The following is a 12462-nucleotide window of genomic DNA, read 5'->3' as shown; positions in this document are numbered from 1 at the left end:
TGAATAACATACTGTGAAAGCATTTTCAACCCAGGAGGGGCCACAGCTATGCCAAAAGAAATGAGCAACTTCATTATAGTCGAGCCTGTTAGACTACCCCTGTTAACCATAGATGAAATTAAAGGGGCACTTAATAAAAGTGCTAGTGGTAAAGCAGCTAGACCCGATGGGGTCCCAATCGACGTCTTTAACTCTGATGTCGAATTTTGGTCACCCTTCTTATTGAACTTTTTTATGCAACCCTAGATGAAAGCATAATAGTCCCCATATTTAAAAAAGGGGATAGAGGGAAGGCTATGTGCTATCGTCCCATATCCCTCCTTGACTCTACCTCCAAATTGATGGGGAGAGTCTTGCTGGGAAGACTAGAAAACTGGGTATCTAAAAATAACATACTATCAGAGGCCTAATATGGATTTAGGAGAGGTATTGGGACGATTGAACAATGTTTAAATTTGGAAATATTGGTGGGAAAAGTATACCCTAGCAAAATGAGGGGCTTTACACCTTTGTTTTGTTGATCTCACCAGTGCTTTTGACCTGATTAAAAGTGGTAAACTCTGGCAAAAACTGGTTGAGTTAGGTGTCCCAAACGATATTGTTATCTACCTGTCCCGGATTTATACCTTTCTATTATCCAGGGTTCGTTTTGCCTTAAAGGGTGAAGGTACGCATGATTTTAGGGTAACCGGGGGAATAAGACAGGGGTGTGTCTTAGCTCCTATTCTATTTTCATTATATATAAATAATGTCGACTTTTTCCTGCAGAATCTCAAGGTTAATGCCCCAAAGGTAGGTGCTCGTCCAACCCCAGTGCTCCTTTATGTAGATGATGCTGTCCTTATTTCAAGGACGGCAAATGGTCTGCCATGTCTGATAGTAAAGTTTGCTCACTTGAATGAAAAGGATTTAAAGCTTAACTTGACTAAAACTTTCACCATGATTTGTGGCAAGAATAGAACAGGGATTAAAAAGCACCATGTGGACGGCACCGTAATTGACAGAGTTTCAAGTTTTACATACTTGGGCTTATTTTTCAATGAGTATTGCACAAGGGGCACGCACATTAACTTATCCAACTTAAAATGTATGCAAACAATCGAGGGTATGTTTAGATTTTCTACAAAAATAGGAAATAAACCAATAAGGGAAATGCTTACATTATATAGAAGTAAATCAATTACAACTGCAAGTTGTAGCGCAGCTTTTTGGGGAAGGTCTAATATTGCAACCCTCCAACTACAGGAGAATACATTTTTAAAACGTTTGATAGCAGTTCCAAGTTCCACACCAAATTGTCTAGTCCATAGCGAGCTGTCTGTTCCTTATATTAGTGACTTTATAAGAACAGCTGGACTTACTTTATGGTATGGAATATGGACGAAAGAGGAAACAAGGTTTACTAAGGATATGATACTGGACTGTTTGACTCTGGACAATAGTAGAAAAATACCTTGGCTCAAATCTATTCAATCCCTATTAAAAAGCTGGAAATTATCCTTAGAGCGTAAAGAGCCCATGTCTCTACAAGGATATAGTAACAAAGAGTTGAAAATAAGGTTTTATGCCTCAATGGATTTGGTAAAGGATGCTGAATCAAGCTCGAAACAAACTATCATTTCCTACCATGAGCGTCCACTTTTTATTGGCATACAACCTTATTTGATTAGAGTAAGAAATACCCAACATAGGTTCTTTTTAACAAGACTAAGGCTTGGTACCCTACATTATTTAGTCATATTTTCCAAGTGCAGAAAACGGTACCATATATTACCAAACTGCCCATGCGACGGATAATCACCTCAGTCCACTCTGCATTTCCTATTATTCTGCAAGCCGGGCCGACAACGGCTGAAATGCCAGAAACCGGTCCCCAGAAGCTTGTTTCCTTCCCAGTGTAAGAATTGGCTTGGTGGTTTGGTTTGCCCTGTTCCCATCATGCACTGGGACAGGAACAGACTAATTTGCATATAGCCAGGTTCTGAGCTGGGATGGTGCAGTGAGCTAAAAAATGGTGTTGGATCTAGCCCTGATCTCTTGACTGGGTGAGAGTATTCTGCTTAATTCAGAAACTTTGTCCATCACCACCCCTTGTTGTTAAATATTTTGTCCACCCTAAGCGTGGAAGGGTATACTCAGATGTGAGTCCCTTGCTCATTGCACAATCAGGATTCAAGCAAGCCGGGCCGACAACGGCTGAAATGCCAGAAACCTGTCCCCGGAAGCTTATTTCCTTCCCAGTGTAAGAATTGGCTTGGTAGTTTGGTTTGCCCTGTTCCCATCATGCACTGGGACAGGAACAGACTAATTTGCATATAGCCAGGTTCTGAGCTGGGATGGTGCAGTGAGCTAAAAAATGGTGTTGGATCTAGCCCTGATCTCTTGACTGGGTGAGAGTATTCTGCTTAATTCAGAAACTTTGTCCATCACCACCCTTTGTTGTTAAATACTCCTATCTAGAGGCATTAACTTATGAACACAATGATGACTGAAGTTGGAGTTATAATGCCCTCTATCCTAAAAGTATGTAGCTATCTCGAATCAAATGTACTGCATGCACTCTTGAGAAGTTTTATTAATGACTTTTTTTTAACCAATTTTAATGTTCTTTCTAAAGGCTGAAATCTTTGGATTATTAATCAAAAAATGGACTGTATCTATGCACACAATTTCGTACAAGAATTAATGGCTTTTTTATTAATCATAGTATGTCTTTTTTATATTCATTATTAGAATGCTTTTATGGCCATGTATAATGTACCGAATAAAGCTTTTTGAATTTTAATTTTAATGTATGCACTTGTTCACAGACCCAGTCCGACACTGCTGCACCCACATACAGACCTACTCAGATACTCATGCACCCACTCAGACACACTCAAATACCCACTCACAGACTCACGCACTCAATCACACACCCACTCAGAGACTCATGCACCAAATCACAAACCCACTTAAACACTCAAACACCGACTCCCAGACCCACTCACATACTCATACACCCCCTCCTGCATCCAGTCACAGGCCAACTCAGACACACATACACCCACTCACAAACCCACTTGGACACTTTTACACACACTTACACAGCTATGTACTCACCCATACAGTCACTCACACACTCACTCACCCCATACAGCTACTCCACTAGCACACCAACAAACCCACTCACACACCCACTCAGAGACCCATACAGCTGCTCACACACCCATTTGCCTACCTATACAGCCACTCACACACCGACATTCAAAGGTTACAGGGTACAGTTTGGAAATAAAAACTTTAAAACATTGAAAATTCACTGAATAACCAAAGGTTACAGGAACGTTACCTACCTGTGCCAACTAGAGACCCCCAAGTCTAACACCCCCAAAGACACAGTCTGGCAGCAGTTTATCTCGGGTAACCAAATCGGAATGGCTGTCCGAATCTGTCATTGTAATCACTCGTCTGGAAACCGTGTCCATGGAGCTGCACGAATCGGCTCGGTAAGACTCAGGTTGTCAGAATGCCTTTTGGAACCGATTTGGTCTGCTCGAATGGTTTCCGAGCATTGTAATCGTTCGTTGGAAAATCTGTATGATTCGTAATGAAACAAGGGTTCCGAATCGAATTCTGCAATACCGAATCCCATCCGGAGACTTTCCTAACGACATCGTAATTGGCCCCTTAGTGTTTAGTGCTGTTGTTTTTTTATTTTTAATGGGTATGTTCTCATTTGATATTTGTCCTCCATTTCTGTCATGTTTATTTGCTTTGTGTTTTTGCTGGCTGTGTCTGGTTTTCTCTAAGTAGCACAGGTGCCCCCCTGGAAGTCCCACCAAACTACTTGTAAGCCATACTTTTTCCAACCCTTGGGGATTATCTTGTACTTTTTCCTTTTTCCCCCATCACATTTTACAACAGCCCATTACCAGCCCCCATTTCCTGATGAAGGCCTCATCAAACCTTTTTTTAAGGCATTGAAATGCCCATCACATTTTGCAACAGCCAATTTACCGGCCCCCATTTCCTAATGAAGGCCCCACAAAACCTTTTTTTAAGGCACTGAAATGTACATTAACTACACTATATGGTTTTGGACTGTGTTCCTTCAATTTGTACTCTATCAGACAGGGATACCGTTAGAAGGAACCATAATCTCTGCAATTTAGTTGTCACAGCCAAAACTTCTTGATTAATTAATTTTGATACTGTTCTATTAACACGTTTTCACCTGCACATTTCACAAGAACTGCGCTTACACTTTGGTTATTCACTAGAGCACTTTTGATGTTAAAATACTTCCATATTCATTGTTAAAAGTGCTGTGCAGCAATATAATGCGCTACCTTAATACATGATTGGGTTTCATACAATTTGCCCCAATAGGTAATAGCATCTAGTGTCCAGTAAGGATGCATTTATATCTTTATACACTGTAATCTTAAAATACATTTCGAATGAACAATAATTTTCTTTGTTATAGATCACCAGGCACCTGGTCAAATAGCAGTGCCCCTCTTATGTACAGATTGCTTTAATAAAAAAAATGCTGAGCTATGTATCTGTGCATGTTGTGTTCCTGTAAATCAGTGAGTTTTATTATATTGTTGAAACATATCTTCAGTGTTTTAGATTTTGCACCTATTGCAGATTTTGCCTTTTTTTGCCATTTTTTATTTGTTTTATTTCAGTGGTTTCTTTCGTTCTATTTTTGGGAATGACATGCAACTCTGTTTTTAATCGTGACACAAGTCCCCATTAACTTTAACAAAGATGGTGTAACTACCCACATCCTTGATGTTTCGATAGCTTACCAGAGTAATGACTGTCTATGTCCATCTTGGTGAGTCCTTGCTTGGTATTTATGGTGATTTGAGCTAGGCCTGACCCTTCATCCTTGTTGCATGCTACTCATATATGATGCATCTTTGCTTTCAAGGGCCATTGACACAGATACTTTTGGGACCTTCGGAAGAAGATAGCAAAAAAATGATTGCAAAAATAGTAAACCTAAGGCCAGGTGTACGACCCTTCCAATTTGCAAGTCGAAAATTGTGTTGTATTGCGACTCACAATTAGTGACTCGCAAATTGGAATTTATAACAGTGTGTCTCAGACACCGTTTGCGATTCCTAATGGGGTCGCAAATTGCGTGCCTCATTAATATTCATGAGACGGGTGCAATTTACAATCCCATTGGAAATAGCTAGCACTCCCATGGATGGTGGCCAGATGGGGTTTTTCAATTAAAGCAGGTATTTTTTTAATGCAGCCCTTTTTCCTTTGAGGAAAACAGGATGCATTAAAAAGATTAAAAATGAAACTTTGCTGTGGGTCCACTGCCTGCTCTTAAAAAATATATTCTTTGCCAGTCCCAAGGCAGAAGTAGTTCCATGGGGGACCCCTTCCCATTTGAAATGGGTGGTAAGCCGTGAGTGTTTTTGGTTTGCAATTGCGGCTGCAAAACAATCGCACATTGAAGTGCAAGTAGCTACTAGGAAGGGACGCCCTTGGCAAGCCCCTTCCAAATAATGAATCGCAAACCTTATGTTGCAAGTCGATAATAGGTTTCTGACTCGCCAAATAGGGTTTGCAAATAGACCAGACCTATTTTGCGGTCGAATTCCCGCTTGCGACCGGAAGAAACGGTCGTACATCTGGCCTCTAATTAATTAAACAAATAGGGATTGGTTGAGACGGGTGTGTACTTTTTAGAATTAATATCATCCACACGCGGGAAGTAACGGTGCATATGATCTACGAGGTGCTTCACAGAAATCATCGAGGGTGTTAAAAAATATTCATGTGGAAGCAAGTGTTGATATTTGATGATTGCAGTTAGAATTTTGAAAGTGGCAAGCAAGAGGACAGCAGTACTGCTGCCATTCAGCTTGAAATAAGCAAAGGACACACTGCAAAGGAAAACTAGCCATGCTAACATTTACATGACTTTCATTTTCAGGCGAGATTCACAACTATTCAAGAAGCAGACCCTAATGATTAAATACCTGAGCGATACGGCGCTGGATCCGTAGACCTCTCTCACTGATGCCAAATCAGCTTCCAGCTGCGGGTGCTTGTGAAGTTCTCCATCAAAACTAACCTGCAAAAGGGAATGTGATATTTCTTTTTGGAAGTAATACATTGTAAACAGAGTATAATTTTGCACGCACATTAATGAAGCAATTATTTCACTTGCAAAACTGTCTTTGATGATTATGGCCATCGAATATAACCAACCCTTTTCCTTTCCTACTGCAACAATGCCGCACACCACGATTTGCGAATCAATCGCATGCGTTGTCATCTTCGTACCTTTAATCCAAGGAGGATATGAGAAAAGAGTACAAAAACAGAAGGTATTCATTTGCCCACAACTGTAGCTCACACTGGGCTCTTTGGTTTATATGAAATGGCCTCTCACAGTTTGCAAAAAACGATGCCTCCTTACACACACATTCCCAAAGTGACTAGCTCTGACTAAAGCAAGTGCGATGGTCTAAGGTGGATTATCCCCGGGATGGCACGGTAGATTCTCCAAAAGAGTTTGCACAAAAAAGGGCAGAGGATTTACTATTACCATGTCACTCCAAATCAAGCCCTTGCTCTTGCCCAAGTTTTAGGAGTTCTGAAACATACACTTTCCTATTTTTTTTCTTATTTGTGTTTGTTTCTTTACGCTATCTATGGACTTGGGTTTAATTTGTAGCTGCTGAGGGCTTTCCCCCTGCAGTGCTGATACTTTTTTTGACGTTTGGGCTTTTTGTGCTTAAGCCTTCAGTACGTTTTTTCCACAAAACGAATCTTAAGGTACCAATGTTTGGAAGATGTTCAAAATTGACAAAATATAGCATTTTGGCTGGACAAATGCGGACTAATGCTGTGCAAAAGATAAATGGAAGTAAAGTCAAAAATAATTTATTTCCAAGAAATACATTCTTATAGAAACATATACACAATTCATAGAAAATACCAAAAATATGAAATAGCCTAAAATAACAATTTATGATTATTATCTTTCAATCCCACATACTTCCAATTTCCCCGTACCATGTAGTTCCCAGCCCAAGAGCTCACAAATATTTACAGCACTTCAGAAAACACATTAAGGTTTTAGTCAATGACAAACAATTCATATTACTCCAATCAGCATTTCTAAAGAGCAAAGTGCATAGCAGCTTATCGCAGCTTCAATGATCTCTCTTGATCTTGCTTCAGATTGAGACATAATTCCCGTCTTCTAACATATTTCTATTAGGGGATCCTTCATTTCAACTTAGTAAAAAACACCCATGACAGCCTTATGTTAAAATAAAAAAAAGGGAATATTGCCGGTGCCTTTAAGATTTTACACAAATACTGTCCAATGGCTATTGCTACATCTCAGAACCTCCAGTTATGTATCAAACTGGACCAATTTTCTTCATTTGGATTCCATATTTTTTAAATATGGGTCAGAGTAACTTTTTTCCTTTTTGCCGTGAAGAATGGAAAGGGGCGACCACTCGGTCCCCCCGAACGTATGGCGGAGTACCACGATCCCCCCGGGAAGCCATCTTGGGCGGGAGGCGAGTCTCGGCTGGTATGCCCGAAGCGGCGTAGCCGGGGCGTGCCTTTTCCCGCCCTAGAGTGGGTTGGCCTAGACACTGACGCGGCTGGCCACGCCCTTGGGGCAGGCAGGGGCGGGTTTACGCCCGCCCTGAAGACGGATAAAAGGAGAAGCAAGACCAGAAGGCATCCTCTTGTTCCTGTGCTCTGAAGCTGCACCTCCTCGCTGCACGTGAGCTCGAGACGGAACGAAGAGCCAATTTTGAGCGTTGTAATCGTTCTTGTTTGTTTTCCAGATACTCTGTTGGAGAATGCCGAAGAAGGCGGGAAAGCGCATGACTACTGACCAGATGCTGCGCGTTCTCATGAAAGAAATGACCGAATTGAAGAGGCGAATGGATGAAAATGAGGACGGGGGACCAAAACGTCCTTTGGCGGGAGCAGCCCCGGGAGGGAAAAACAAGAGGCCCAGGAGAGGAAGAGCTGGGGAAGACATCCCGGGTCCCAGTACCCCGCTAGAGGCACCCACTCCCGTGCCGGAGGAAGGGAATCCGATTCCCGTTGTGGTCACCCCCGTGTCCGGGGAAGATATGCCGTCCGAGCTGGCAGCGCAATTAGCAGCGTGGTTGGGTAAAAGTAGCGAGGGCGCCACGGCTGTCGACGCGCAGGTGCTGATGAAGCAACTGCGTGAGTCACGGGATGCAGCGAAGGTGTCCACGCCGGCTGCAGCAGTAGAGAAGCCACAGGGGACGGGTGCAGTAGCTGAGGCAGCGTCCGGTTCAGGTAAGCGGCCATTGCCGATTGCGAGGGATGAGTCAGCACCCTCTCGTAGGGAAAAGTTGGGTCAGCATGTTCCTTTGGCTATTAAAGAGAAGATATGGGCAGGGGAGTATGTAAACATCTTCTCGTTGCTTACTGATCACTATGAGATGGAGCATGTTAAGGGCCAGAAAGAGCTCATGCATCCGAGTGTTTGGCGCGCAAAAATGGCCGCCTTTAAGGTAAATGAAAACATTGGCAATTGGGGCAAAGCGTGGGGGGTTTTTACATCGATCTTGGGGGAACGAAGGCCCGATCTGCTACCCGAATTGCCAATTTATCAGTCGCGAATCATGGGGTACTCGGTATCACACGAGGGTAATCATTGGTTCTGCTATGATAATCTGTTTAGAAAGGCTAAAGAACATGATAAAAACTTAACTTGGGATTGTTATGATTCCGTGTCATGGTCCAAAATGGAGGAGACTGGTATGTTAAAATTGCCATTAGTAGGGAGTAACGTTGGCGAATCCTCCCGCCAGCATGCGGGGACGCCCTTTCGATCAGGTGCGGGTACCGACAATTACTCGAGGCCGGCCGGCAATACAGGAAAAAAGGGGTTTTGTTGGAATTTCAACAGGGGTAAATGTACTAGGCCCCAGGGATCGTGCAAATTTAGACACGAATGTAGTGGGTGTGGGCAATCATCCCATCCTGAGTCCACGTGCAGAGCCAAAACGGGTGATAACGGGGGTAGAGGAGGCGCCAAACAGGTCTAGCATAGTCCGAGGGGCGCCTTTACCTACCCCGATTGATACCTTGGCAATGATTCCCTGGCTCAGTGAATACCCGGATCGTACTTCCGCTGGGGTGTTGCGGAACGGGTTTTCTTATGGTTTCCGCATCCCAGTGGGGGACTTTCAAGGTGTAGAGAAATGTAAAAATCAGCTATCGGTCTTGCAGCATACGACCGTGGTACAGGATAAGATCCGGAAGGAGGTTACTCGAGGTCGAGTCGCCGGTCCGTTTAGTGTACCCCCGGTTCTTAACTTTGTTTGTTCCCCTTTAGGTGTGGTCCCAAAGAAGGACCCGGGTGAGTTTCGGCTGATACATAATTTATCAGCCCCACGTGGTCTTTCCGTAAACGAAGCGATAGACCCGGAAGTGTGTTCGGTGCGGTACGCATCTTTCGATGAGGCCGTAGCCATGTTGAATCGCCTGGGGCCCGGGGCGCTGATGGCCAAATCTGATATCGAGTCAGCGTTCCGGTTGCTCCCGGTACACCCAGACGATCAGCGTCTCCTAGGTTTCAGCTTTCAGGGGCATTATTACATGGATAGGTGTATGCCGATGGGCTGCTCTATATCTTGTGCCTATTTCGAAAAATTCAGTAGTTTTCTACAATGGGTCTTCACAAGGAAGACGGGTTTCCAACATGTGATGCATTACCTTGATGATTTTTTGTTCCTGGGGGCAGCTGGGGATCCGGAATGTGGGCAGGCTCTGGCTCAATTTTGTGTCTTAATGAATCAGTTTGGCGTGCCATTGGCACCAGGTAAGACTGTGGTGCCTTCCACTTGCCTCGAGTTTCTGGGGATCGAGTTAGACTCCGAAGAAGGTTGTTTTCGTTTACCAGTGGAAAAAGTGTCAAAGTTCAGGACATCCCTGCAAATGTGTATAAATGGATCTAAGGTTAAGCTGCATCAATTACAGCAGTTAGTTGGCCAGTTGAATTTTGCCCTGAGGGTTATACCAATGGCCCGCCCCTTTTCCCGTTCGATTGCTCAAGCCATGGTCGGCCTGAACGAGGGCCATCATCGCACAAGGCTCTCGGCTGAGGTCCGCCAGGACATGCGCATTTGGTTGGCATTTCTGGCGGATTTCAATGGTCGAGTGGTCTGGAACAAACCGGCCGTGTCCTCTGAGGAGCTGGGGCTCTGGACGGATTCGGCAGGGAGCATAGGTTTTGGTGCCATCTTCGGCACAAGATGGTCTGCACAAAAGTGGCCGACATGGTGGCATGACAGTGGACTAACAAGTAACATTGCTTTCCTGGAACTTTTCCCCATTTTAGTGGCCCTGAGAACTTGGCCCGAAGGGTTCAAAGATCACTCGGTGGTATTCTGGTCCGACAATATGACCGTGGTCGAGTGTATCAATAGCCAGGCAGCATGATGCAAATGGATTTTGAGACTGCTCAAGGAAATTGTTTTACTGTGTATGCAATTGAATGTGCTATTCAAAGCAAGACATGTCCCAGGGGTAATGAACCAGGCGGCTGATGCACTGTCTCGTTTTCGTATGCAGGCTTTCTGGGGTTTTCTTCCCACAGCGGACCCGGAGCCGGCACCCTTTCCTGAAGCTCTCTGGTCTCTCGGTGCCCCGAACTTCGTAACCTCGTGGGAGAGAGTTTAGCACCCAGGACGAGGAAGGCATATGAAGGGGCGTTCCGGTCCTATTTAGCCTTTTTGGGGACTGATAGAGAGGAGCTTTGGGGCCAAGAGGAGTGGGTGGTAAATTTTCTGATGTCTTTACATCTGGTTGGAAAATCGGTGGCCACGGCTCAGAGGCATCGGGCTGCCGTTTCCTTTGTTGCTAGGGCTCATGGGATCCTCGACCCGACAGCGTCTTTCGTAGTACAGAAAGCGCTACGGGGGTGGCAACGCCTTGAGGGTCGCAGAGTAGACGAGAGGCGCCCGATAGGTTTAGATAGGCTGGCCCAGTTATTATCCAGACTCCCTGCTACATGTTCATCTCAGTTTGAGACAGTTTTATTCCGAGCCGCTTTTACGCTGGCATTCCATGGGGCTATGCGGGTAAGCGAACTAGTGGCAAGGAACAAGCAGGATGTGACAGGAGGTTTGTGCCAGGAGCACGTCCTGATCAGAGGGGAGACAATGACTGTCTCGTTTGTCAGGTCCAAGACCGATCAAAGTGGGGTGGGTGACTGCGTACTCATACGCAGGATTCCCGGGTCCTCCATGTGTCCGGTAAAGTGTTTAGAAGATTATTTAGCACGAAGGGCGGCATCATGGGGGGGGGACCTTGTTGAGACACGCTGACGCCACCCCACTGACAAAGTTTCAGTTTCAGCGGGTGCTTGCGATGTCGATTGCCGCTGCGGGCTTGAACCCGGGCGAGTTTGGGACCAATTCCTTTCGGATAGGGGCTGCTACAGAAGCTACAGCCAGGGGTCTGAATGTGGAACAAGTTAAACGGGTGGGGCGTTGGTCCTCCAATTGTTATAAAAGGTATGTGCGGTTGCACATGTTGTGAAGCTGTAATGATGTACTCACGCTTCTTGTTTTTGTTAGGTTTTCAGTTGCGCAAGCCTACGAGGCGGGGCGGACTTTGCAGTCGACCCAACACCGGGCCAGCGGTCAGACATCACCGGCTGTGAAAAAGGAGGTGTGGGTCGTGGGCCACTCATACGTGAGACGTGCCGCGGACGTATTCAAGGCAGGTGACATGATTCACGTGGCTGGGGAATACGGGTACAGTGTGTCCTTCTACGGAAGAGGCGGTCTCTGTATTGACCAGTTTCAATCATTCTTTGAGGGTTTGCTAGGGCGGACGTGGTCACCGCCGTCTGTAATCATAGTACATCTTGGAGGTAATGATTTGGTCACCACTGGTAGACGACTTCTTCTCGAGGCGATGCTTTCCACTGTAAGTTGGTTAGCGAGGAGAGTTCCAGGGTGCACAATTGCATGGTCCCATATGATCCCACGAAAAGTGTGGCGGGGGGCTATTTCTGTTCCTGCTTTAAATCATTCTGTTAGAAAGCTTAATAACAAAGTGAGTAGGTTGTTCCGTTCCAAGACACTGCATTCTATTTCGCATGGGTGTATTAATGATGACAGTATGTATTTGGGGGATGGAGTGCATTTGTCTCGGGTGGGGAATGAGTTACTCATAGGAGACTTCTTAGCATGGCTAAAAACGTTATACCATGACCTTTAGGTAGGAGTGTTGTGGGGGGTCCGGATAGCCGGTCAACTATCCGGCCTGTGGCGGTAAGGTCATGATCGGTGAGCACTATTTGGAAGATCCCTATGAGTGGGCGTCACCCAGCACGGATGGGAGCGCTCGGGGGAGGTGGCCATTGGCCCCTCAACGGGGAGGCGGTCCCTTCTAAGGATGGGTCGCCGAAAGAAAAGGAAAGGCGGT

The 12462-nt window shown here is 45.1% G+C and overlaps 1 protein-coding gene across 2 annotated transcripts in view; it reads right to left on the bottom strand.

The window, feature by feature from the left end:
* Positions 1–12462, bottom strand: part of PARP8 (poly(ADP-ribose) polymerase family member 8) — a 670996-nt gene that overhangs the window by 313821 nt on the left and 344713 nt on the right. For both annotated transcript variants that reach the window (XM_086960612.1, XM_086960613.1), the window contains one exon: positions 5994–6088. In XM_086960612.1, coding sequence (XP_086816738.1) covers positions 5994–6088 — 95 coding nt within the window. The remainder of the gene's footprint in view (positions 1–5993; positions 6089–12462) is intronic.

The sequence above is a fragment of the Lissotriton vulgaris genome, chromosome 3_1 (genome assembly GCF_964263255.1).
Source record: "Lissotriton vulgaris chromosome 3_1, aLisVul1.2, whole genome shotgun sequence".
Lineage (NCBI taxonomy): Eukaryota > Metazoa > Chordata > Amphibia > Caudata > Salamandridae > Lissotriton > Lissotriton vulgaris.
This window is presented reverse-complemented; position numbering and strand designations above follow the sequence as displayed.